At 54.2% G+C, this 25,893-nt stretch overlaps 4 protein-coding genes across 4 annotated transcripts; 2 read left to right on the forward strand and 2 right to left on the reverse strand.

The window, feature by feature from the left end:
* Positions 1 to 344: 344 nt before the first annotated feature.
* ANKRD54 (ankyrin repeat domain 54) lies at positions 345 to 8,031 on the forward strand. The gene is made up of 8 exons (XM_059816576.1): positions 345 to 591; positions 842 to 889; positions 3,278 to 3,376; positions 3,834 to 3,905; positions 4,313 to 4,360; positions 4,485 to 4,609; positions 5,484 to 5,591; positions 6,279 to 8,031. The coding sequence occupies exons 1-8, from the start codon at positions 345 to 347 to the stop codon at positions 6,351 to 6,353; spliced, it is 822 nt and encodes a 273-aa protein (XP_059672559.1). The 3' UTR covers positions 6,354 to 8,031.
* Positions 8,032 to 12,579: 4,548 nt separating this feature from the next.
* On the reverse strand, positions 12,580 to 17,095 carry GALR3 (galanin receptor 3). Its single transcript, XM_059816700.1, is given in 5 exon segments — positions 12,580 to 13,218; positions 13,220 to 13,437; positions 13,440 to 13,468; positions 14,081 to 14,449; positions 17,013 to 17,095. Coding segments are annotated over 5 exon segments (1,338 nt in total).
* LOC132316978 (noggin-like) lies at positions 17,055 to 17,858 on the forward strand. Its single transcript, XM_059817237.1, has one exon. It carries the CDS (start codon positions 17,094 to 17,096, stop codon positions 17,856 to 17,858), a length of 765 nt encoding a protein of 254 aa, XP_059673220.1. The 5' UTR covers positions 17,055 to 17,093.
* A 2,157-nt stretch (positions 17,859 to 20,015) lies between these two features.
* GCAT (glycine C-acetyltransferase) lies at positions 20,016 to 25,744 on the reverse strand. The gene is made up of 9 exons (XM_059816742.1): positions 25,543 to 25,744; positions 25,334 to 25,464; positions 24,631 to 24,732; positions 23,959 to 24,105; positions 23,503 to 23,657; positions 21,874 to 21,956; positions 21,327 to 21,498; positions 20,775 to 20,896; positions 20,016 to 20,357 (listed from the first exon to the last, which is right to left on the reverse strand). Exons 1-9 carry the CDS (start codon positions 25,742 to 25,744, stop codon positions 20,206 to 20,208), a joined length of 1,266 nt encoding a protein of 421 aa, XP_059672725.1. The 3' UTR covers positions 20,016 to 20,205.
* Between the last annotated feature and the right edge of the window lie 149 nt (positions 25,745 to 25,893).

Below are 25,893 nucleotides of genomic sequence, written 5' to 3' on the forward strand. Positions count from 1 at the left end.
GCTGCGGCGGCGGAGCGGGGCTGCGCCCTCCCACTGGCTGAAACAACTGTCTGTCTTCAGCCTCCAGAGCTACGACGGGCCTGGTGCTGTCTATGGCCCGCCCTCCGCTCTGATTGGAGAGTGTGCCTGCCCGTCAGCCCTTCCTAGGCACCGCCTCCACCTTCTGCCTCGCCTCTCAACTCGCCTTCCTCCTGCCCACTCCCTCTACCTCCCCATTTGCTGCGCACACAGCGGTGCGGCGCCTTCGATTGGTCGAGCGTACACGGCCCGCCCCGTTGCTAAAGCGACGGCCCTCCCCTCTGCCCCCGCACCCCGCGCGGCGGCCCGGCCCGGCCCCTGAGAGGATGGAGGACGGCGGCGGGGCGGCAGCAGCGCCCGACGCGGGGCTGGGACCGGGACCGGAGCCGGAGCCGGAGCCGGAGTCGACGCTGGGGGCCGGGCTGGCGCTGGGGGCGGCGGCGGGCGCCCCCCTCGGCTACCTGCACGTCCTGTGGCAGCGGGAGGAGCCCGCGGGCAAGATCCCGGCCCGCCGCCTGCGCAGGGCCGCCCGCCTCCACCGCCGGCTGGGGCCTACGGGCAAGGAGAGCCACGGTGAGCGGGAGATGGCGGCAAGCGCCCCTCCCTGGGACGGCCCTTCCTTTTGCCGGCCCCGCGCGAGGAGCGGACGTGCTGCCCCCCAGGCCTCGCGGGGCCCTCTCCTGCTTACCCTTCTCTGGGCTGAGCCAGCACCAGCATGGTTTGAGCCCTGCAGCTGGGATCGAGCGCCGGGATGGGATGTTTCGATAGGGAAACCTTCTTTTTTCCTCAGTGCTTTCCAGTAATTGCTTTCCTTTTTCCGTAGCTCTGAAAAGGCTGCGTGAAGCTGCCAATAGCAATGACTTGGACACAGGTAAGATATCTGACAATCCTACTTGGGACCGTTTCCTGGAAGGGCAGTTTTGTCCAGGACCTTTATTTTGGGAGAGGGGGAGGGTGGTGCAGGTAGTTTGGGGACATGGTGCTTTAGATGCTGCAAAACTAGAAACTGCTTTTCTGGAGCCTTGTTTTGTTCTCTGAGCAGAGTGAGATTGGTTATAATCACTTTTTCACTGCATGTGGTTCATAGTGTTAGTTTTCTCAAGCTAAATCAGCACTGCACTATTCCAGCTTTTTTGGTATGTAACTTTTGCCCAGTTGCAAGCAGCAAGAAAGTAGTGTTTTGGTAAGGTGGAAAAGTTACGATTATCTAAGCTGTACCCTGTGTGATGAGACAGTGTGACCAGTGTGATCAGAACCAGGACTGGTGCTTGACTCTGCCTATCACAGTGACTTCAGAGAAGGCTCGTGGCCTATCTGTGACTCCCTTTACCTCTCTATACTGTAGATTAGATGGGGTTTGGTACGAAATGTCCAGCAGCAATATTGGCATATATTATCTGCCCCTTATCATTGTCTCTCCTTAGACTATACTGTCCCCTCAGCTGTCCTGGCCTAACTGTTCATCAGGCCATTCTGTGAACAGAATTGGAAACTGGTTTGACTTGTAGAAACTCCCAGTATATCAGGATGGGGTTTGTCTGGTGTGCTTCACCCGTCGGCTCCACAATACACCTTGTTTCATGAACTGTTGGATAAAATTTATCTGTGAGCTCTGTCAGTACAGAAAGGCTTGGCTTCAGTCACCAAGTCAAGAGGAAGAATGAAAGAATAGTGCTTTATTAAACTCTTGGTTTCAATCCATCTTAGAGTTTTATGCCTGTATTTGATACACAGGTTCCCCTGTTTATAATCCTGCTGTCTTTTGTGTACTCTGCAACTTGAGGAAATGTCTGATGATGAATTTATTCCTCATCAACAAGTAAAAACCTTTGCTGTTTCCTGTGGTGGCACTGGGTGGGAGAGGTTATGTCATTTACTACTGGTTTCAGGGAAGGACTAGGTAGAGCGTTCCCCATTAATGGTTCTCACTGGTGGCACTGTGTCAGTCTCGCTGTCTTTTCTTCTGACATCGCCCGTTAATGCCACTTCGATCTTTTCAGGTGTTTCTTTCACTTCTGTACCACACTTAAAGCAGTAGGTGTACAGGAGGAAATCAAAATATGACTATAATTCAAACTCTGGAAGCTGAGTGGTCTGAGCTATCTAGTATCTTGTCTCCAATATTTGTCAGTCTCCACTGTTGCAGGATATGCTATTAAAGAATTCAAAATATATCGAAACTGTCAGTATTTTTAACAGCTACGGAATGAGCTTTATTTTACACACTGATTACTATATCAGGACAATCTCAAAACAACAAGAGTAATAGCCCTTACAGTTGCCCTTGCACATGTTGCTGGAGATGCTACTTTTATTTCCCTAATCTTTTCAGCCTTTACTGGTCTCTTTGCCTTTGTTATACCCAATACGGGAGGGTCATACTAGTTTCTCTGTCTTTCTGTGTGAGCAGGTTTTTCCTTCTTATCTGAGAAAAGGAGGTAGTTCAGGTTACAAGAAGTGCCAGTGGTGGCATTGAAGAAGTAGCTGAGTGAAAAAGCAGGGGGAACATGTGTGAGTAGATGATGGTATGGCTACTTGGGTTGTTCACTAGCTCACTTCAATACATCATCTCCTAAGGGTATATTTGCCCTGCTGCTGGCAGGTTGGTGCTCTTACCTGCCTGCTTCCCCATCAGTAGCCACCATTAGTATGGCAAAACCTCAGAGTTTCAGATGAATCTAGGAAGTGGCATATTCAAAACAGGTGTGAAGAAGTGGAGTTTTTTCACTGCATGGATTTACACTGAGAAACTTCTCACTGCGGGTCCCTGTTGATGTGAAAAGTATACACAGATGCAGAAAATGACTGTGCAAATCCATGGAGAAAGCCCATGGAGGGCTAGTAAGCACAGGATGCTAATTCTGGCTTGCCAGGGCTTGCCATGCCTGAGATGCAGCTGACTAAAGGCTGTGAGAGTTAGCCCCCCATCCTTGCCATCTTTTTATACTTTTCTGTAGGCATTTGCTGCTGTCCTAGGAGCTTGAATATTTGGCTAGATGGATCCTTAGCCATAGCCATTACAGCTGTCGGCTTGTCTCTGTGGCAGTACGTGGAAGCTGGTGAAAGCTGTAACAGGGTGGATAGTACACTGCCTAGGATGGTTCTGCTGAGCTGGGATGCTGGCTGGAGCTGGTTCAAGTCCAGTTGACATGACAGCTAGCAGTGTGTATCTAACTGCAGAAAAGTGGGTAGGATTACCCCTTTCTGACCAGATGCCCCTTCAGCTTATCTGCTTTCTTCTCCTCCTTGGCACTGTCAGTGCAGCAACTCTTGGAGGATGGAACTGACCCCTGTGCCGCGGATGATAAAGGCCGGACAGCCCTGCATTTTGCCTCCTGCAATGGCAACGATCACATCGGTGAGTAGGGAAGGGGAGTTCTGTCATCTGACTTCTCTGCGGCAGAGGTTTTGAAGGATGCTCTTTATTTTGGTTCAGCACGTGACAGAGATTGCTGTTTTCCATGTGTTTTGTGGCAAAGGTGCCAGCTGAACTCTGGCACCAGGGCTTGCCATGTCCCCCTGCTGAAGGAGGAGCAGGAGCTCCCAGCTCTAGGGCTGTACTGGTGCAGAAGGAAGGGTGTCCTTAGTCTTCCCCTCAGGGAGCCCAAGGGGCAGTGGCACTGCCTCGCTTTGTGCTGGGTCCTTCTGCATTGCTGGGCAAACCTCCGTCCCGTGTCTCTGGGAGGAAGCTGATGAGCTGAACAGAAGCATCCCTAAGGCAGCCTGGTGGCTGCCACCTGGACCTGCGGCCCATGTGGGCCTGACCTGTGGGACAAAGGGAAGAGGCTGACGTGGCTCTGTTTCTTTGTTTCCAGTGCAACTGCTTCTGGACCATGGGGCTGACCCAAACCAGAGAGACGGGCTGGGAAACACCCCCTTACACTTGGGTAAGTGCCACACAGGTGAGTTTTGCATGCAGAGAGATGAGGTGAACACCACCTTGCTGTTTCTTTCCTGTCGACCTTTCTCTTTCCTGTGCATCACAGTGTGCATCCTCAGCTTTAAGGACCTAGGAGGGATTCTTTGCATTTCATTAGCTTCACTCCTCATGAAGGTTTAAGGGTCAGAGGTAGAGAAAATCCATTTCTCTCCCTCTGCCAGCCCCAAGGAGCACAATGTCTGTTCCAGAGAGAGTACCCAGGCTTGTGCATGAGGTTACCCTTAACAGTTGGGGTGTTTCTCTTTCCCATGGCAAAGAGCCCTTTGGGAAGCAGCAAGCTCCGTGCTTGAGCAGAAACTCCTTTGTTGTTTGCTAGTACCTCTGAGTTGTGTGTCCTGTGTTTTCCCTCCCCAGCTGCCTGCACGAACCACGTTCCCGTCATCACCACGCTGCTGCGCGGAGGTAACATTTCCTCTATAACAATTACAGCCTGTCCCTTTCCTGCCCTGCCCCTGTTGATACTCCCCAGGGACATTAAGCCTTGAAGACAGACCTCACTTTCTGTCCTTGCTCATGCGTCTTGCAGGGGCCAGAGTTGACGCCTTGGATCGAGCTGGCAGAACCCCACTGCACCTCGCTAAATCAAAGCTAAACATCCTGCAGGAAGGCCTCTCCCACAGCCTGGAGGCCGTACGCCTTGAAGTGAAACAGGTAAAAGAAACAGTCCCATGATCTGGTAAGGTGGTGCAGCCCCTGGCAGTCCTGCACCCTTTATTTAAATACCTGTCTGTAGGCTCTTAGCTGCTCTGGGGAAAGTTTCATTTTTTCCTTCTGTTTTCAGAGACCTTCCTTTTTCCTAACTGCTACTCTGAATTTTTGCAGGACCAATCTTGGCTCTGGTAGGCCAAGGATGCATTGAATGTCTTAATTCTCAGGCTGTATGGAGCACTCTCTTTTCTTCAACCACCATGTAAGACAGATACCTTGTGGCAGGAGAGGGACCACAGCATGGGGCTGTAGCCATGGCGTACGCATTCCAGCAGGGACTCTGCATTTCTAGCGGAGTCTGCCCTGCTTCGATACCTGGAGGCATGGGATAGGAAAGCAGTCACGGGGCTGCATCACAAATGCATGAGGTGTGGGCCTCACTTCAGGAGCCGTCTAGGAGCCACAAGAATTTCCATCCTCGATGCACAAGCAGATCCTGCTGGAGTGGGAAGTCGCTGCTCCTCACAGTGAGGGAAGCTATCTGGCCATAAAGAAAAGCTTGATGCTTTCAGGGCTAGACCTTGTGCTTCTTCAGCCGGGCCTGTCTCTCTTCCCTGCTCTTAAACCAGGCACAGGGATCACAACTAGTCTGTCTGTGGCTGATCAATGCCTCTGGTGACTCACTGGGCTCTGATGCTGCCATTGGTGCTCTCCAGTTGCTTTGCATGTGTTCTTCTCTGTGGTTCATGTATTCTGCTACATTCCACAGCGTCAAGGCTGTGCTTGGCGATTTAACGGTAATTTAATTTTTTCCGGTAAAAACATCCCAGCCTGGTGCAGCTTTCTGATGTTTGCCTCTTATGCCTGTTGGTTTCAGATTATCCAGATGTTGCGGGAATACCTGGAGCGTCTGGGGAGGCACGAGCAAAAGGAACAGCTGGATGACCTCTGCTCCAGGTTACAGATGACTAGCACAAAGGAGCAGGTAGGCAGCATTGAGCTACTGTGACTCACCTACATGTGTTGTGACTTCTGTGTTTAGGAGAATGCAACTACATGAGCAAGGTGACATTGAAGACACGGTTATGGAAGTGTTCTTGCTCATATTGGGTAAAGTGGGCAAGTTACGTGATGACTCATGGTACTCCTTTGGGTTGGAATTCAAAATGCAGAAAGCATCACTGCGCCTGGCAGCTCAGCAGAGAAGCTGAAGATCAGATGGGCTGAGGGCATAGGCATTTTAAGGCCAAGATGAGCACAACCACACAGGGTTGCAGGGCCTGTTTGTTTTTTTCTTCTACAAAAGACTGGCCCTTAGAAACAGGCTTAAAGGAAACAGCCCTGATACCATTGTTGAGTTCTGGGTAATGCGGCAACATGCTTCTATTTTAAGGACTGGCTAAATTGCACAAGGTGGAGGTCTAGCATCGACCTTCTGAGGAATGGGGAGAAGCTCCCATTGCCTTAGATTAGGACTTGTTTGATCGTGAGGACAGGAGCCCTCCTACACGATTGTGGGACCAAAGGGATCCTGTCCTAGTATAAGCTCAGCGTGGGCATGACTAGCAGTCCTGGTGCAAGGGTGGTCCCGGCTGCATGGGGGTTTCTTCTGTGTTGGTGGTCAACTGCACAACTGCATTCCTCTGCCTAACAGCCAACTGTATTCTCTCAGGTGGATGAGGTTACAGACCTCCTGGCCAGCTTCACATCACTCAGCCTGCAGATGCAGAAGATGGAGAAGAGGTAATGGGCTTCCAAATCATCTTCCTGCTCCAGCAGGAGAAGCCTTAGAGAGAAAAAGAGGAAGCTGAAGCCTGCTTCCCAGATCGCTGAAAAAACATTGCTGCCAGCTGCTATTCCTGCCAGATCCACTCTTTGGTGGTGCTCAGAGTGTCCGTGTGGGTGCTGCCACAGCTGCCTCATGGGGAGGCAGCAGGCTTTGGACAACAGAGACAACAGACAAGAGTGCTGCAGCTGAGACTTTTGGAAAAAAAGAGCTGTTCTTTTTATCAGATGAGCTGGCGCTGAATAGGATACCCCTTCCAGAGATATTCTGCCTTCTCCTAAGCAATCTGGCTCAATGTAGGTGGTGGCTGATGCCATGTGCAGTCACCATCCCTGACTAGTGCACTCAGCAGCTGGCCAGCATCACAGAAATGCTTGGAACAGGCACCTTTTGCCACCTCCGCAGTACTCAATTGCATGGGGGAGAAAGTGGATGTCTTGGACAACAGAAGGCTTTGTGCTGTGAGAAGAACACACACTTAATTCTGCATGCTACCAGCTGAGCAAACATACTGTCTTGAGAAACATGCACTGAGGCTTAATCCTAACCTTCCCTAGAGCCTGGAGTCGGAGGGCAGAGAATCTGTCTGGTTACAAATGGGATACAAAGCTTTTAATCACTAGACTAACAGCTTTCACTGGCCCTGGTTTTTAAATCACTGCTGCAAGTTAGTGCTTAAATACTACAGTGAAACACTTGCAAAAAGTACCCAGGTAGACAGGTAGCAGGTCAGAGCTGCCCTGATGAAAGAATAAAGTTTGAGGGGTGACTTAATCCTAGTTCAGTTTTCGGCAGACATCTACATCTTGCAAAAAACCCCACCATAACTGACTTCTGTGTTTCTTGTTACTGGCAGTCTTGGGCAAGAGGTGCAGTTGCGATAGGAGGTGGTGTGTATTCAGCCATATTATTGGGCTGGATGGAGGTGGATTTACGGCTGCCTCAGCAGCACCAAACCCAGTGCTGACCCGTACTGTGTTTCTTGCTTGTCATGGAGAGGTGCTGCTCCAGGACCTTAAGTGCAGCGTGAGGAGCGAGTTATAACCTCTGCTGGGAGCCTGAAGTGATGCAGCTATGAAGGATGCAGGGAACTGCCCTTGCTTCTTGCTTCTTGCTTCTGCACCACCGTGGTTAGTAATGACGATGTAGATAGCTTTGTTTTGGAGCAGGGACCCATAAATAGTGTTGGTAGGGTGCGAATAGCAGCAGGGTGACAAGAACATGCCCAATAGCAATCTGAGTTCCCGCCTGTGTGCCACACCTAAATGACATGGTGTGCTGGTAGTGATACCCATCCCACAGCTTGGGAATCGCTGGTTTGGAAGTGTCCATTCTTAGGATTCAGCTTAACTATGCAACAGCCACAGTTTGGAGCATTTTTCAGAGACGTTCAGGTCAGCATGTTCTCTAATATCTGGCCTCTTGTCCAGGAAAAGTCTAAGTGGACCTCCATGTTCAAAGCTGAGGTACCAGAAATACACATGGCTTTTAGATGGCTTCATCCATGGGGTGCTGGAGGCCATGACTGGGACTAATGGTCTTGTGGTTTGGCTGGAGCTGTCACTGTTAATACTGGATGGGAAGGATACTGAGGGGGTGGGAGACAATCTGACTTTTTTGTATTTTGAACTTCAATAAAATCCTGTCAGCCTTTTCAGACTCCTCAGCCAAGTTCTCATTTTTCAGAGCACCTCATTCCTCTTTCTTTATGTATGTTCCAGGCCCCTGGCACAGCACTGGACTTGGTAACTGCTATTCGTATACACAGTGCTGAAATTAGAAGTGACAACACAAAGTTGTTTGAATTCAAACACCAGTCTGTTTGCAGATTGAAGTACACGGTTGCTGACTCACCTTCTTATCTTGACTCCCACAGCCAAGAAATCCAAACTTTAAAACTAGTTAGTTGCTGTGAAACCGTACAAATAGAGGTAAAAGAATCTCAGCAGGATTGCTTCAATCTGGAAGGTGAGATGTTTGCAAAGAGGAAAAGTAGCCTTGACCAGTCTGCACTCCTGTGTAAGTACGGAGCTGGTGGGGAGAAGGCAGTTGAATTTGTGCCTTGCCCCATACAAGATAAAATGGCTGTGCTGTGAAGAGACAGCAAGGGGGTGAGGAGCTGGACATCTGGGTAGGGCAGAGAATTTCCAGGGTGGTCCCAGTGTGAGGAGCGGGTGACCTTAATGTCCAGTCTTTACTTACCTTGTTTCTTCCCATCTTCACAGCCTAGTCTTGGTGTCCACATACACCCAGCTGCCAATGCTTCTGCACTCAACAGCCTTGTTGCCGAGGAGACCATTAAGGTGCCTGAAGAGCAGGTGTCTGAAATGGACTTTATCACTGCAGTTAGCTTAGTTGCTGATGTTGTCCACAAATTAGACGCAGCTTGGAAGCCTCGCTTAAAACCAGGAATACACCTAGCTGGGGCTCAAAGCGAAGCTTTTTGCCTGAGCACATGTGATGTTGTTGTCCAAAGCTCTTCAGGCCTTTGTCTTGCCTGGCGCTGGAATTTTTCATAACTGCTCCTGACTGTACGCTTGGAGGGGAAAGGTGGGAGTGCCGCAGCTAGCCGGCAGTGTTTGCCTTGCCTCTTCTGCGGTAGTGCTCCCTCCATGGGAGGTGAGGCAGCACTGGCAGTCCCATAGAGACTGGCACAATGAGCTGAGACAAATAAAATGAGCAGGCTTATAGGAAGTTTTGCTGCTGCTTTAGCGATAACACCAGGTAAGAAAGAGAAAACAGGATCTGGTTTTCAGGGAGGGAAAAAGCATCATGTAGGAATCACTGCAGTCAGTTCTGCTTTTCTGCCTCAGGGCTGAAGCGCTGGGCTGCTGAGAGCCGTGTCATGTGTTTGGCACTGGACTGAGAAAAGTTTTAGGTTTCTTTGTGTCAGCTGGTCATGCCAAAGCCTTGGCTACCCTGCTGTGCTTAGCAGCTGTATTTTGAATGATAGTTAGGTGCTGGGGAGGGAAAGAAAATGTTCCAGGGGCGGAGAGTGTGCTGTGCCAAGAGCTGTTCACTGGCACTGTTTGCTTTTTCTGCTGCTCCTGGCCTAGAGTCTTGGGCCTCTCCCATCAGCTTTTCCCCCTGCCCTTGCACCCAGGCCACAGATTTCCCTGCAAAACGTATAGGTGTGAGGTTGGTGGCAGCTTTCCACATACCCCAGAGCTGTCTGCTGCAGTAACAGAGAATGGGAACCACAGCACAGGTTTCCCTCTGCTATTTATTTTGCCATTAAACTCAGTCCAACCTCCTCATTTTTCTTGTGCTACACCATCAAACACACCTTCCAGGTCCCTTTCCCAGGTGGTGGTGCATCCACCTCTTTGGGGCCATTGATGAATGAAGGGTTAAATCACTGACAGTCCTTGGCTGGGACCCTACTGTGATACATAAAAGCTTTACTTGCATAGTTTTAGTTATTTGTGGGCAGAGTTGATAATAGAATTTTTCAAGCCATGTAACTTCTTGCCTGGCAAGATCAGACAGGCCTTGAGATAGCTTGTTATGCCTCCTGAGTATATCACTGATAACAGGGACTCAGGACATTTGTGTCAAGATAGGTGCCAAAGAACTAGTTTAAACTGACCCTTTTGTAACATTGCGAGGCCAAAGGATGGATGAGCCAATTCCATAACCATGTATGGACAGTACTGATGCTCAGGGGCTATGCCTGTGCTGGCAAACAAAGCAGGATCTGTCCCGCTTGCACTTACAAGCAAGGTGGCATCACAGACTTTGTGTCCCCATGGCGAAGCTGTCTTGTCCACACAGAAGACTGGCCTCAGGGGGCTGTGATTTCCTGTGGCACATGGACTTGGCACACTGGGGAAGAAAAGTACCCCCCTTGGTCCCTGTCCCCTCTGCACTCTTGTCACAACTATGTGACAAAACCGGAGCTGTGTGAAGTCAGCCACGTGCCTGGGCCTAGCTCTGCCAGGCACCATGGCAAATCATGGCATTGCAGCAATGCAAATACCACCAGCTCCCTCCCTCCCATGTGCACCACACTGATCAAAGACCTTGCTTGGATGATGTTTTTCTGGGCTTCTCCAGCAGCCTGATGATGCAGAAAAATGCTGGAGAAAGCTGCCGTGGGGCTGGAGTCCAATGCAGCCAAGTGATGCTCATCCCAGCTCTGGAGCAGCATGACACTGCTGGGCAGGGGGAGAAGGCGAGAAGGCTCCTGCCAAAGCATGAGTGCCTTGCCAGCACATTGCTTCCCACCTCCCTCATGCCCCTTCTTCCTCCCTTCTGCCCTCTGCTTCTAACCCCTCGCTTCACCCTGCTTTCTCACCACCACTTTCTGTCTGTGGATGGCTCCCACCCAGCCCCACATTTGGGAGCACCATACTATGGTCAGACGGCTCATACAGCCTCCACTGCCTCCAGCCCAAACTGCTGAGCCCCGCACTGGGCAGAGTCTGTATCCAGCACACAGCAAATGCAGCAGGCAAAGGAAATTACCAGGGTTTATTCAGGTCAAGCAGGAGAGAAATTCCAGCACCTTCTGGTGAACGTGATTTCTTGACACACCCCGCCATCCCTATGGTAATTCCCATCCTTCCTACCGTCAGGCCAGGGGCATGCTTGGTGTGTCATTGAGCTGCTACCACAGCCAAAGGCTCCTCCGTGGCTGCTTGGGGTAGCAGGGGACAGAGCAGGGGAAAGTTTTGCTCCCAGGCAGACATGGATCCCACAGCAATCCCAGAATAGTGGCCATCTTGGAAGATGTCCCAACCCACTGAGCAGTGTTGGCCTCACGCTCTCCTGGAAACCCTCTCCATCAGGTAGAAAGGGGCACGGGGGAGATAGGATTGAACTAAGTGCACATGGGTGTGATGGGCCATTTCTTTCTCCTTTGCCTCACCACAACTGTCACCTGGCTCCACTGGTCATTCTGCAGCTTGGTTACTGTCTTCTGCTTTGGTGACAGCCATCAATTCTCTCACAAACAAACATCATCATTATATGGAAAATCTGGCCAAGTCAGTAAACTACACACATGAGGCTAATATCACTGAATAATGTTACCAGTCAGAAAGCAACAGGTCCTTCAGGCCCAGAAGGAAGGGATGAAATTCCATGTAGCAAGCAAAGATCAAAGAGAAGGCAGCAATCCCTCAGAAATTTGCAAAATGCAGAAAGAAAGGAAGCAGAGGGGCGAATCAGGTGGAACAATGTAGTGGAAGGAGGAGTTACTGGGTTTGTTTAGGAAGAACTGGGGTTGGCTATCAGGAGATAGCCAACGGCAAGCGGCATTAGGAAGTAGGACAGTGTCCTGCAGGATCTGCTTGCAACAGCTTAAGCCAGGTCAGACAGAGCTCTAGGAAACATCCTCCAGCAAGTATTCTGGTGGGGCAGGGTGGAGGGAAGAGACTGGACAGACGATCCTTTCCTCCTTGAACTTCAGAAATGCCACAGGTGCAGAGGGGAGGCACACAGAGGTGTTGACACACAAGCCCTTCCTTTCCTCACTTGCTGTGGCATAAATCATTCGAGTATGACTAGTGACTGCCGCAGAGTTTGCATGATTGAGCTGTTGGCACAGACAGCTGACTTCCTTGCACATGAGGCAGCGTGGCAAAGGTCCTCTGATCTGGATGCAGGGGCTAGGGAATGGGATGGAGGTGGACTAGGACTGCCCCTGGGCCATGGGAAAAGGACATGTGGGCAGGGGACAGTGTTTTACTGCTTGGGGCTGGGCACAGCACTCCAGCCCTGCCAGGGAGAGAGGCCGCCAGCTACCCTATTGACACTCAGGTCCCCGTGCACTCTCTCCACCCTTCCCACCCATGTTCTGATGTGCCCTTAACAGCCTGGATTTCCTACCAGGATGTTTTCATCTTCGTTGCCTCCCTCTTAGAGTTTCAAGGTGCTGCACAAAATTAGCAAGTTAGGAAGCTGGGAAATGGAAGCCTTAAAACCTGTTGCAGGAATGCCACCCAGGTCACTTGGCAACACATTAACATGCCTCTCCACTCCGCATCTGTATGGGGGGATTGTGCCATTCCTATATGAATGCTGTGGTCCAGTGAATGAAGGTGAGTGAGGACAGTGGGTTAACGATTGCCACAGGAGGTTTCCATGGCTCTGCTGTATCCATTCCCCTCTGCCCCACATTATTCTGCCCATTTGGGAATGGAGTGGTTACTCACAGGCTGGAAAACAGGCTTCTTCACTTTGCTCATCTGTAATGAACAGTCAGAAACTCCTCAGTTCCTCTTGGAGGGGTCATGGCTCGGGAATGGCCAGCTGTTGCCAAACTTTCCTCCTCCAGCAGCTCCTTCTGCACAGAGACCATGGCATCTTGTAGCTGGTGAGTCCACGCTCTGTCATCATGACTGGCACCTTCAGGGTCCCTCTTCATGGTGTTCTCCTCTGGGACCTGAGTCACCTCAGTGTTGCCTCCATAGAAACCTCTGGTGCTGTTGGTGAAATGTTTGCCCACATTGACCACATCGACTTTCTTTCCAACTCTCTTATTCTTCTTCCTGGTCTTGCTCTGGAAGAAGAGGCAGGTGAAGACCTGCTTGAAACGCTTGAGGAAATGCTTGGAGATGAGGGCGTAAATGATGAAGTTGAGGCAGGAGTTGGCGTATGAAAGGCAGTGGGAAGCCAGGTGGCAAACATAAGTGGCTCAGTTGAAGGGGAAGTGGCCAAACCAGAAGCACAGGATGACCAGGTGGTGGGGCAGCCAGCAGAGGCAGAACAGGATGGCCACAGCCACAATCATCTTGGTGACCTTACACTTGGCCTTCCGGGACTCCAAGATCCTTTCTATGGGGTCTACGGAGATCCACAGGAACTTGATGGTCCTTGCATATTGCCAGGCTCACCATGGTCACGGGCAGGAGGTATCCAAAGACAAATGTGAGGATGTCCAGGATCTTTTGGCGCTGTTCCTTACAGGTGGGGATGCAGATGGGCACCCTGTGGTAATGGACAATCTGGTAGTAGCTGAGGTAAGGCCCCACGAAGAGCAGCAACAGCAACCAGATTGCTACAATGGCCACTCCTGCCTTTTGGGAGGTGACGCGATCTGTGACTTCAGCGGATAGCAAATGTCCAGGTACCTGGTGGGAAGAGGAAGAAGAAGGAGAGATCATACACAACATGGGTGAGATGAGATACCTCTCCTGCCCTGTGGAGATGCCATCTGTGCACCCCTTCACATGCAGCCACCCATCTCTCCCCATCCCCACCTCTTGGGAGGGAGGGTTATGGTGAATTCATACAGAGATCAGGGTCATCCCAACAGCGGGTCTGGGATGTCTGTCACCCACCCTGCCGTGCTAGCTCGGGAAGGGCAAGCAGCATGCCTCTTGAACCAGGGAAGAGAAGGACAGGAGCAGGACCCAGCGGGCTCCCTCTTTCTCTTCTGCTTGCTGCCCTGGAGCTTTGCCATTCTTGGTTTTGCATGGTGGACACCAAGCCTCAGCGTATGCCTGCACTCCTCCTTCCCAAGTGAGGGCTGGGTAACCAGGCTGAGAGCTTGGCTTGGTGCTGGGAAAGGGTACAGCAAGTTGGAGAGGTTGGCTTTGCTGGCCCTGCCTCTGGGGACACCCTACCTGCTTCTTACAGGTCACTCAACAGGGTAAGGACTGGCCTTTCTCCCACCCCTTAGCTCAAGGGTGGCAAACACGTTGTCCCTGAGCTGAGAGACTCAAAGGGGAGGGGACACATGCCTGTCAACGGAGACGGCGGCTGGGGTAAAGCTGCTGGCATACATGGTGAGGTAGATCAGGAAATGCACAGCCTTGCAGGCAAAGGCCCCAGAGAGCCACCCATCCAGAGTGTAAATGGTGGCCTGGAAGGGAACACAGCAGACAATGAAGCACAGGCCAGCCATGGCTAGGTTAAAGATGAAGAGGTTGGTGGTGTTGTACTTGACTTGGCTATTCTGCAGCAGCATGGCCAGCACCAGCCCGTTCCCCACAGTGCCCAGGAGGAAGATGAGGGAGATGACAGGCACGATAATCCTTGCAGCTCGCAGTTCCGGGCTGTCAGAGGAGGCATTCCAGCCTCCCAACCTCTCCCCATCTGACTGCGGGGACCTGCTCAGGGACAAAGGGAGACACAGCATCTGTATGGCTGTAGGCAAGCTGGTGCTGCTCAGTGTTGACTACAGTGGCCACCAGAGCTCTGGCCCTAAGGTGCCTGAGCCCAGCCTTTGTCTGTTTCTCCCAGAGACACGAATCCCAACCAGCTAATTAAATGATGACATCAAGATCCTCCTGATGGCGCCAGCAAGAATGCTTTCGGGATCAGTCAGCCCACATCTGCCTCGCTCAAGTGGAGCCGAAGCCCCTTTAATCCTGCCCGCATTCACGTCCCCACCATAGCACGTCCTGTGCTCCTAGCTCCCTGAAGGACACCCTGCCTTGCCATCTGGCCTCCCCTACATTCCTCCTACAATCCCAAAGCTGCTAAACCTCTTGGGATTGCTTGCTTTGGCAAGTCTAAATCCTGGCTGGTGTTCAACAGAGCTTGGCTGCGAGGCCATGGGGAAAGGGGCTCCCGTGGGCCGTGTGCGGTCCTGGCACCCTTGCCACAGGGCTGTGCCACCTCCGGCAGCAGGGACCTGATGCCTGGATGATACCCCACAGCAGTAGCACCCCACCACACTCCTGCCCCAAGGGAGCTCCTTCAGCTGGGACCACCTCCACCCTGGAGCTGGCTGCCCTTTGCTCCCTTTGCAGTAGTTATGCTCCACAGAGGAGACCGAACTAAGGGCACTCCTTCCTGAGGCTGAGGTGCGGTCATGGGTTGGATGGTGGCAGCTAGGAGAGGATGGGGGGGAGACCTCAGAGCCACCTGAAACACAACATGATGATCATTGCGAAGGAGCATATTATTACTGCAGCTGAAGGTATTGTGATTTGCTGCAAAACTTCCTCTAGCTCTGAGTAACACTGCGCTCAGGCAGGGAGTGCCAACAGCCTATCTCCTAGCGAGCCTTCCCTGGATTGTGCTATCATTAGAACAAATTGTCCTTCGCTGAGCAGCAACCAAGAGGGAAAGACAGTTATCTAGCAACTGTTGACATGCAATTAACTCTTTTTTGGGTCGTGCAAGCTCCTTTGCCCCACAGTCCCCCATCCCTCAGCTCACGCCGCTTCTCCTTCCCAGCAGCCTCTCTATATTGCACCGAAAGGTCATCCCTGCCTCTCTGGCTCTGTGGTCCCCTCTGTCCTACTGGTAACTATCTGGCTCCTCCATCCTGGCCCCGTGGGATCTCCTCGCTCCAGCAGAGGACCCCGGTCGCCCTCTGGGCACACACTCGCACGTAGGCAGCGGGGCATCTCTGGGCACTGTTGTGTCCCTGCTCACGGAGCCCAAGGCTGCCCCTTGGTTGGGAAGCTGGCACTTACTTACCTCTGTGAGGAAGGGCTTGCCGCTTCGCTGCTTGCTCGTGGGGAGACCTTCAGTCCAGCCCGAGCAACAGCAGTGAGAAGGATGTGGGCCGCCAAAGAGTTTGTCCCGGCAGTGCCGTTATCCTTGCCCAGTGCTCCACTGCCTCCTCCTGCCCAGTGCCAGTTCTGCTCTCTCTTCTCCTGGCTCCCACACACAGCTCTCTCCTTCTGGAGCTCCTTTGCTCTCTCTGTCTCCCCCTTTTCCCTCCCTCTGCTCTTGCTGCTGATCCATTGATCTCTGGTATTTTTTTTTTCCCCTCTCCCTGAGGTTGGATTTGGAGTTAACTTCTCTCTGCCCAGCCTTCCCATAGGCTCAGCTGCTCCCTGCTCCAGTGAGGAGGGGGCGGCGGAGAAAAAGCCTGCTGCTCTTAGGTGGGAGAGGGAGGATGGAGGGGGCGGGGTCCCATGGACCCCATCGGGCCTTGCGGGCACCCCTCATCACTGGGTGTTCAGGATGTGCTGCCCAACACCGCCGGAAAACATGAATATCCCACCACAGTGAGCCTGGCCCCTGCCCTGTCCTTGGGATATGGGTCTAAACCTTCTGGAGCATGAGCTATTAATTGCTATTACTAGCTGTTATTAATTCTTGGTAGCATGGCACAGAGCAGATTGAGTCTCTCCCACAATGTTTGACCTGGGGAAGGAGGGGAAAGCAGGTTTTGTTTTCCATCCAGCCCAGGTCTGCCCTCCACCAGCGTTGCTGGGGCACTGCAGTGCAGGAAGGGAGGACAAGCCATCCAGAGAGGCTATCTCCAGAGGTTCAGCTCCCTCACCGCTGCCCAGGACAGCACATGTGCCGGCTGATGTGCTGAGAGGCAACAGTAACCCACACAGCCCTCCTGCCCTGCCACCGTGTCTACCCCTGTGATGGGACCTGTGCCTTGTGGACTTCCAGGTGTACTGAGGCCGAGTGCAGCTTGGTGGTCCTTTCCCAGCAAGACCTGAAGACCACAAGCTTCCCTTTGCTGGGGAGGTCCTGGACGCCTCTTCCAACGATAGGGCGGGATGCAGAGGAGGAGAAGGAGGTGCCGGCCCCTTCCCCTTCACGGCAGCCCTGATGCCCCTGTCAGTGGCACCCCTCGGCCTGGCAGGAGGGACAATGTGTCCTCTCCTCCCCCCTGCCCCTCTGGCGGGAGGGAGCGGCGTGTCCCTGCTGGCTCGCTATCAGCCGCTGTAACCAGGGAAAAGGGGAAGGCCGTACCTCAGGACGCAGCGATAACCCGGGGGATGCGGCGGAGTGAGAACCTGCAGCCCGGCACAGGCCGCCGCAGCACCACTCGCCATGGAGGGACCACGCTGTGGCTGCCTCCTCCTCCTGCTCTGCCTGCTCCCACCACCGGGTGCCCTGGGCCCGCCACCGCCGCCAGAGGAACCCAAGGAGCCACCACCGCCGCTGTCCGGCACTGCTGACCCCGCTGCCCACCTGCTGCGTGGCCGCCCCTCAGCCCCGGTGCGGCCCTACAGCCTCTCGCTCTCCCCCGAGGACTACCGCTACTCTCCCAAGCCTCGGCACCTGCGGCCTGGGCGGCTGCGCCGGCTGCTGGGCTCGGCCTTTGACCCCTTCTGGATGGCGACGGAGGAGCCCCGGAGCCGCAACGGCAGCATGCCTGAGGAGAACCTGGAGTCCCTGAGCCGGGACCTGGCGGAGGGTGCCGGGCGCTACCGCCGCAAGCTGTGGCGGGAGGCAGAGGGGCTGGAGCTGCCCGTCCTGCTGCCCCCCAGCCCGGGGCTGCCCCCCGAGCTGCTGGGGTCCCTGGCCCGCCGCCTGCGGCAGTGGCTGGTGGAGCGGGCTGCTTGCCACCTCACCTCTGCCTGGGTCGACCTGGGACCCATCTTCTGGCCACGCTGGGTGCGCCACACTGCCTGCGAGACTGGCCCCCCCGGCTGCTCCTGGCCCCCCGGCATGACCTGCCGCCCTGCACAGCTCACGCACATCAAGCTGCTGGCCTGGCACTGCTGGGCCCCCCGGTCCCCCGGCTCCCCACACTGTGCCTGGCGGCAGATCCCCTACCCTGTCGTGGCTGCCTGCAAGTGCTCCTGCCGCTGAGGGGCCACAGGGGGCTGTGGAGGGACCCCCTGCCTCCTGTTCTTGCAGCCAAACGGCCTGAAGAGGTGAGCAGCCACCTGGACTCACCCCTGGAGCCAGGGAGCCAGGGGTGTAAGTCTCCAAATGGAGAAATAAACCTCCAGAAAGGAAGCGGGGAGTGGATGTGGGCATTGCTGTTTCTTGCCAAACCCCCCGGGCAGGGGAAGCACGGCTGCTTCACCCCTCGCCTGCCAGCACGGGGAGGTTGCAACAGTGGGGGCCATTGCACGCCATTTATCTCTGGTGAAGGACGCGGGATGGGAGAATGGCGGCACCCGACGGCAGGTTCAGACTCCATTTTTGCATCAGCGCCAGTGGACTCAGTCCAAGCTGGGGCATCCCTGCCTGCCTGGGCAGGGCTGCGGGCAGGGAATGAGGGCAGAGGGACGCCAGCAGGGAAGGGGTAGAGGGAGGTGGATCACAGCTCAGGGTGGAAACAGCAGTGTGGAGAGGGGCTGGAGGGCATCAACGGGAAGGGGGGCAGGTTTGGGACTGGAGTGAGGCAGCCTAGTGAGGGTGGAAGAAGCGGGGGGTGGGCAGAGACCCAGGGCTGGAAGGACCTGTGGGGGTGGGTGCGTATGGAAATGGGATGGGACAGGACAGTCCCCTACTCGGTGGTACAATGGGAAAGACATGGGGATCCCACACCTACCCCACGTGGTGTAGAGGGTGGTGGCTCAGGACTGGAGGGACTGGGATCTGGGGTGGCTCAGTGAGCCCAGGGTGGGAACTGCATCCTCGAAAAATGGTGTCTGCCTCTACATCCCACCCAGCAAAAAGTCCTCTGCTTTCTGGGCTAAAAGCTGCAAAGAGCTGTGCATCAGACCTAGGTCGGGAGGCTTTGAAGAAATAAAGACCTGGAGGCTTTGCCTGGGAATGCAGTATTAACACAGTGCCTGCAGTCGATGGGCACTGCATTATTCATTTCCAGCGTGCCACTGCCTGACCCTCCTGCCTTTCCGGGCTCTGACACTCCCCGCGCAGTCCGCTGCAGAGCTTGGCCTTGAAGCAGGCGGAGAGGTAGCTGGAGGGGGGAGTCAGCTGTCAAGGGGCCTGGGAGAAACGAAGAGGAGAGAGACTTCAGGCCACCTGGCGAGGAGAGGAGGAGGAGCAGAAGGGGGGAACACACACGTGCACACAAAAACAAGTGTGCGCATCGCAGGGAAGGGAGGCTGCTGCTGCTCTTGCTTGCGGCTGAGCAGCGAGACATCTGTATGGCTGTTCTCCCATTGAGGGAGGACTTGAAAGCTGGAGCAGGGTTAAACTGCTTGGGTTGGCTGCCCTGAGTGGAGCAGAGACATCAGCAGGGCTGCCTGCAGAAGCCCAGGGGAGAGAAGGAGGCCTGGGCTGGGGACCAGCGGGAGGGAGGCGGTGGGGGGAGCATGGTACAGATGTGCAGCGGAGGTGTGCAAGTAGAGGGCAACGAGGGGGTGTATGTGTATTGGTCTCAAAACAGCAGTGATTCGGTTTAGGAACTCAAAACCACTGTACCAGAGCCCATCTGGCTACAGCTTCATCTCTTCCAGGTTGCAAAAGAGGCCTGAGCGCAACCCCCTGCCATTTCCCCGTTACATTCCCCATTCCCAAAATATTGACCTTTGTTAAGGGGGGAGAGTTTCCAGCACCGTGAAGGCCTGAAGCCAACACAGAGGGAACTCCATATCATACTTTATCAGCATGCTGAGCTCAGGGCCCTGCGGAGATGGAAAATTAAATAAAATCGTCACACACACTACCAGGTGCTCTAACAAGGTCTGGTGGCAGCCCCGTAGAAAATGCATTTCTCCCCTGCCTTTTGCATCCCGTAAAGCGCTGCAACCCTGGATTAACTTCTGTATTCTTCTGCAGTTGCTCTGCTTCATGTCAAACACATTATCACCCCATAGCTTGCTCTCTGACTGCCTAACGGCAGGTAGTGTTTTCAGAGTGGGTCTTTGCTGAGATGACCTAGTGCTCTGGCACCCAAACACAGGACAGCCACAGGAGAGAGCAAGAGCTGCGGTGCTTCAGTGCCCGGACTGAAGCTTCAGGGAAGACACAGCAGAGTGTCCAGTCATAGCAAGAGAGGATGGGGATGGGCTGCAGCTCCTGGATGAGAAAACAAGAGCTGGACAAATATCCAATGCACTGCAGGACACCTTTAATGACACAAGAGCTGGTTACCAGTGCCACACCCACAGCCTCCCACAGGCTGCAATGCCTTGAGGACTGGTCCTGCTTTTGGTAGTGTGCTGCTCAATCCTTTTCGCCCAGCACAGGCACCTGGCCGTGGGCAGGGAGGGCACCAGAAGAGGCGTTTGCTGGCCCCTCAAGGCAGCGCTCCATGTTTCCGTCCCACCTCAGTGAAGACCTCCACGCAGTGGTCAATATCCTCATCACTGTGCACGGCCGAGATCTGGACCCGGATGCGGGCCTTTCCCTTGGGGACCACGGGGTAGCTGAAGCCAATGACATAAATGCCTGGGGAGAAAACGCACGGAGAGTCAGAGCTGGCTGGGAAGGGTGGAGGCTGAAGTGGTAGTGGGTGCTAGAAAGGCTTTTGGATCCTCCCTCCCCTCTCAATAACCATTTCCAGACTTCAGGGTTTTCAAGTGGCACCTGCTCCCAGGCATGGAAATGAGGGTTAGGGCCAATGATGAGGATGGAGTACAGCACGGCAGGACAAGAGGGCTAATGTAAACCCGTCCCTGCGCAAACGAGAAAGCAGGTGAAGCCAGCAATGTCTGGGAGGACCATGAGGACATTTGCAGCTGGAGGGTATAGAAATAGATTTCATGCATGTCCTTCCTTCTGGAGGAAGGACAGTGGTGGCACCACCAGTGGCTGTCCTTTCCCTCAAGGCATGTGTCTGCATCCAGAGCTCCCTCCCCAGTTCACCTCTGTTCAGCATGTCCTCAGCCATCACTGCAGCCAGCCGAGCATCCCCAAGCATGACAGGACAGATGGGGTGGTCTTTCCCCGAGATGGTGAAGCCGGCTGCTGTCATCTTGCTTCTGAACCTGGTGAAGAGGATGAGAGGATGAGTAAAACCTTGTCACCGCTGTCCTTGGGGACTGCTGCCTTGCTTTCCCCCAGACACCCTGGCCATTGAGGGCTGGGTGTGGTTCTGCTCCACCTGCATCTCCTGCGCAGGGAAGGGATCTCTCTTTTTGGAGTGACCTTCTGCCATTTCCCGCTCCATGGGACTGCAGCTGCTTGAGGGTCAGATGTGTCCCAGCATGCAGAGCATCCAGATGTGACACATCTGCCTGCACATCTGTCTGACACACACAGGCACATCCTGCGGTTTCCCCTGAGCATCCCCCAGCCACGACTTGCAAATTGCCTTCACAGCTATCACGGGGGGGAGGGGGTGTGAATAAACACACGTGGACAACTCATTCCTAATGAACCTCTCCCCCTGTTCCCACCCCAATGTGGCCCCCTCACCGTTGGGTCTTGGCAGCCATGGACTGTGCAATAGCATTGCTCTCCATGAGGAGGTCCAGGGCCTTGGATGCACAGCCCACCACGGCAGGGGGAAGGCTGTTGGAGAAGAGGTACGGGCGGGAGCGCTGGCGGAGCAAATCGATGAGGGGTTTTGGGCCAGTTGTGTACCCACCTGCAGATGGAGGAAAGAGAAATGGACAAGGCACCCCAGCGTGACCTGTTCAGAGGGTGGCCCCTCGCTAAAGCCAACCTGTCACCTACAGCAGGAATTTCAGTACAAACCAGGCCTAAAAAAATCACAACTGATGCCTTTTACCAAGAGTTTCCACCTTGACCCCAAAGGCCATGAGGAAAATGACAATGGAAGGAGCACATGGCTGGACCTCCCTTGACCCTGCAGCAGGGTCCCAAACTGAGCCTCATGCCACCAGTAGAAGAGGACAACATACATCTGTTGCTCTATCATTAGGCAGAGGAAGGAAACATCAAAGTGATGCTGTGGAGCTCTTTAGGGCATGGAGGGCCTTGGACAGGAAAATGTCTTCACCTGCAGCTCCTCCAAGAGCTTTTCCCAGGGTGGAGTTGATGATGGTGACTTTGTCCATCACTCCCAAGAGCTCATCGGTACCCCTGTAGAAAAAGGAATGTCACATTATCAGCTGTGCTAGCACACCCCAGGGAAGCTGCTCTACACCTGATGCCTCAAGGGAAACAAAGCGCCACCAGCCAGGTCTCTGGTGTGCCCCTTTCTGGTAAAGGAAGAACATCCCCCTGTGGTAGTTCAACCCAAGTGTTGACCTTCCCTTCTCCTGCAGAAAGGCTAAGCTGGGATGTCCCAAGGTAAGAGCATGGGTTCTTCATCCCTTACAGATGGGAGAGCACTCAAACTTCCCACACAGAAGTTTAATAGTCCTAACAGAACACTAGCCATCGATGTAGGTCTTGCACACACCTCTGACATGCCACACCATTAGCATACACCAGGGGAAAACAGTTACCTGGCCAGAGTAGCCGGTGTCCTCTGAGGTGGGCTGAGCACATCACTGATGTGCTGCCCTAAATGCACAAAGGCCTAAACCACTCGTGTCAAGGTCCAACTGACATGGCAAACTTGCTCTGCAGCTTTGCGTCCTCCAGCCCAAAAAGGCAGGATGGAGCATGACCACCCAGCTTCTCTGTTGGCTGTCTTGAAACACAGTGTGGTAGAAAACAGCATCACATTCACGCTGAAACTAGCATAACTCATGAAGCACTCGGTAACTACTCTCTCTTCCTCAAGCCGTTGTGCACTTACACACCTCAGAGCAATAAAACAGTTGCTTTTGCAGCTGCTGGGACCAGAAAGCCCACTGGGACAGAGCGACAAGGTATACTTCAATGCATACCATGGCTACCACACCCCAAGGAAAGCGGGGCTTAGTTCCCACCTATTTCACAGCTTGATGTGGACTTGCCAGCTTCCCACATGAGATCTGTCTGGAGAGGAGAGAGCTGGAAGGGAGCTCTTCATAGAGCAACTTTTGACTTTTTCAGAGATGGCTTTCTCGTCTTACCATCTCCTGCACTATCCCTCTGTCTGAGGAGGGACTCATTACTCATTCCTACAGTTGATGCCTCACGCAGGTCTCTACCTTCCAGTAGAGAGCAGGAAGGACCACGCAATGGAGTGCTTGGTGCTCATGTGCCTGAACAAAACAAGTGTCTGTTCTCAGCAAACACCTGCAACAAGTGCACTGCTTAGCACCTGGAGGATCTCCAGGGGATGGAGGAAAAAGCTGCCCTGATGGAATTATCAAACTGTGCAAGCTAACTCCACAGAACCCCCAAGACCCAAGCATTTGAAAGTGATAGCTGAGAGCAGAAGGATTCGGAAATCAGGAAGTCCAACTGCTTGCCAGGAGAGGCAGATGAGATGGTCACACCATCCCTTACACACAGAGAAGTGGCTGTTGCGTTGGGATGGGTCAGTGCTAAAGTATCTCCCTTCAATCCCTTCAGGTGCTCCAAAAGGGATATATCAGGAGGGGAGGGCTGAGGCAGAGGTGGGGTGCGAAGTCTTCAAGAAACAGTGGTTCCAGGAGTCCCCAGACAAAAACACATTGGCCATCACCATCTTTGGCCTTGCCTCAGAGGTAATCAGGGTCAGGGGGGAGAAATGGGTAGAACAACCCCTTACCGGCCATTGGGTCCCAGGAAGCCTGTGGCATGGCATTCGTCAATGAAGACCAGGGCATCATACTTCTGGGCCAGCTGGCAGATCTCCCTCAGGGGTGCGATGTCACCATCCATGGAGAAGGCACCATCGGTGGCCACCAGCCGCAGACGATGTTTCTGTGGGAGGGAAAGCGGCATCCCCAGGGGAGAAGATGTCACCCTAAGGAGAGGGGCTGGCGAAGGAGACCAGGACATAGCCCAACTCCTGTAGGGAGTCGATATATCCAACCGAGACAGGGGGTTTGCATTGCAACTAGCTGCTTCCCCACCTTGCCCATCCATGCCTACCTGCACCTATCAGCAAAAACAATGCCTATTGCATGGGAAAAGGCAGAACTCACCCTTCAGGGCTGGTTACTACGCAGGTAGCACAGCTAAGTGAGCACCCTCGTGTTGGGGTGGGAACAGACCTCTGTACCTGCGCATCCTGCAGCTTGGCCTCCAGGTCCTGCATGTCCATGTGCTTGTAGCGGTACTTGTTAGCCTTGCACAGGCGGATCCCATCGATGATGGAGGCATGGTTCAGCTCATCCGACAGCACTGCATCCTCTGGGGTCAGCAGGGCCTGGCCGCACCAAACAGAAAGGATCATCCTTTGCTCCAGGGCGCCACCTCACTGAGATCTTCCAGCCTCTCTCAGTGTGGAGGACAAGACTGCATTTGATTGCAGCTGTCACATCTCTCCGGACGCTGCTAAACCTCCCCCTTTCCTTCCCAGCCACCTTGTCCCCTAATTTCCTTAGGCTAGGCTCTTGCCTGTGGCTTCTGAGCTCAAAACCTCCCTCCCCTTCCCCAGCAAACCTGGGGATCACCCGTTCCCCCGCCTATGCTTCAAGGAGGAATACAGACCTCTCAGGAAATGGGAGCCATCCCCAAAACCTGGACCTGGCTGGGGAAGAGGGAGGTGAGCGCTGATTAAACAGCTCCACATGGCTTCCCCAGTCCAAGGGCACCAAGGCAGGGTTCTCCACCACCAGTCACTGTCATCTTCTCATGGCACAGAGCTCACATCAGAGCCCCTGGAAGGCATGGGAGGCACATCGCCGTCACCTCCCTCCTCCATGCATAACACAAGGAAAGCCCTACAAACCTCAAAGATACCAGCATTGGCATCAAAGCAGCTGGCATAGAGAATGGCGTCTTCCCGCTGGTGGAAATGCGCGATCTTCTCCTCCAGGTCCTTGTGTATACTCTAAAGAGAAGAGAGGAGTGAGCATCACCAGTGGGGCAGCGCAAGTTCTCACTTGCCCGCTGCTGTCAGACGCTGACTGCAGGGGGAGGAAACAGCCAGGTTTTATCCAGAAAAGGTGTGTGTGCATGAGAGAAGTCAGTTGTGCTCAGAAAGCGTTTGCAAACACGGCCCTAAAATGTGGTTATGGGTTTGCATGCCAAAAGTGCAGCAGGGAGACTCCAAGCTCCCCACGCACGGGGGAGCAGCTCTGAGTTTTCTTTGCACTTAACCAGCCAGGGCTCTGAAAGGGCTCCAGCGGGGATAAATTGGGGTGGGTTTGACAGAGCCATTTCGCTGTAATTTTGACCCTTAAGGGAGGCAAAAAGACATTCATTTTCTGAATTTGGAGGGGTTTTTCATTTCTTTGCTCTCTGAGGAGTTGTAATGGTTTAAGTTGGCGTATTTCCAAATCTTTGGCTAGCAGGGACTCGGCAGGCTTTTTTTCCTCCTGGCCACGTGTACCTTAGCGCTGTGTGCACATACGAATGCCAAGAGGGGAGTCTGAGCAGAGCCCCTGAGAAAGGCTATCCTGGAGCAGGGGGTGCTGCCCCGGCGCCGGTACCTGGGTACCGCAGATGAAGCGGACGGAGCTGAGCCCGGCACCGAACTTCTCGAGGGCCTCCACGGCAGCGCGGATCACCTCGGGGTGGCTGGAGAGCCCTAGGTAGTTATTGGCACAGAAGTTGAGGATCCCTGCGAAAAGAGAAAGAGAAGCACGAGCGTCGCACCGGGGGAAGAGGCCGAGAGCCCTCCCCACCGCCCCGTACGCACCGGCTCCGCCGCCCACCAAGCGGAGGTGGGGACCTTGGCGGGAGGCGATGACCCGCTCGCTCTTCCAAGTGCCGGCGCCCCGGATGTCCTCCAGTTCGCTCTCCAGCCGCCGGCGGAGCTGAGCCGCCGCCGCTCCCGAAGCGGCCCGGGGGCCCCCGGCCCCGCCACCCCGCAGCACCCGCACCGCCGCGCCGCGCCACATCGCGCTGCCCTGCCCCGCCCCGCCGGCGAGGGGGCGGGTCCCCGGCGGCCAACGGCCATTGGCCGCCACATCCCGCCCCCTGGCGGGCGGGGCGGGGCGGGGCTGGGGGGGCGGGGCGCCGCTATGGCTCCGCGCGCCCCGCCCCCCCC

Source organism: Gavia stellata, chromosome 4 (assembly GCF_030936135.1).
Source record: "Gavia stellata isolate bGavSte3 chromosome 4, bGavSte3.hap2, whole genome shotgun sequence".
NCBI classification, from domain to species: domain Eukaryota; kingdom Metazoa; phylum Chordata; class Aves; order Gaviiformes; family Gaviidae; genus Gavia; species Gavia stellata.

What these genes read in the sequence shown, in the direction of transcription:
- GCAT (XM_059816742.1), bottom strand. Translation starts at nt 25,744, where the DNA reads ATGTGGCGCGGCGCGGCGGTGCGGGTGCTGCGGGGTGGCGGGGCCGGG. An exon ending in CCAAGCTGCAGGATGCGCAG is followed by an intron (nt 23,658 to 23,958) that starts GTACAGAGGTCT and finishes TCCCTCCCACAG; the next exon opens with AAACATCGTCTGCGGCTGGT. An exon ending in ATGGCTGCCAAGACCCAACG is followed by an intron (nt 20,897 to 21,326) that starts GTGAGGGGGCCA and finishes CCTCTTCACCAG; the next exon opens with GTTCAGAAGCAAGATGACAG.
- ANKRD54 (XM_059816576.1), top strand. Translation starts at nt 345, where the DNA reads ATGGAGGACGGCGGCGGGGCGGCAGCAGCGCCCGACGCGGGGCTGGGA. An exon ending in TAGCAATGACTTGGACACAG is followed by an intron (nt 890 to 3,277) that starts GTAAGATATCTG and finishes TGGCACTGTCAG; the next exon opens with TGCAGCAACTCTTGGAGGAT. An exon ending in TGACTAGCACAAAGGAGCAG is followed by an intron (nt 5,592 to 6,278) that starts GTAGGCAGCATT and finishes GTATTCTCTCAG; the next exon opens with GTGGATGAGGTTACAGACCT.
- LOC132316978 (XM_059817237.1), top strand. Translation starts at nt 17,094, where the DNA reads ATGGAGGGACCACGCTGTGGCTGCCTCCTCCTCCTGCTCTGCCTGCTC.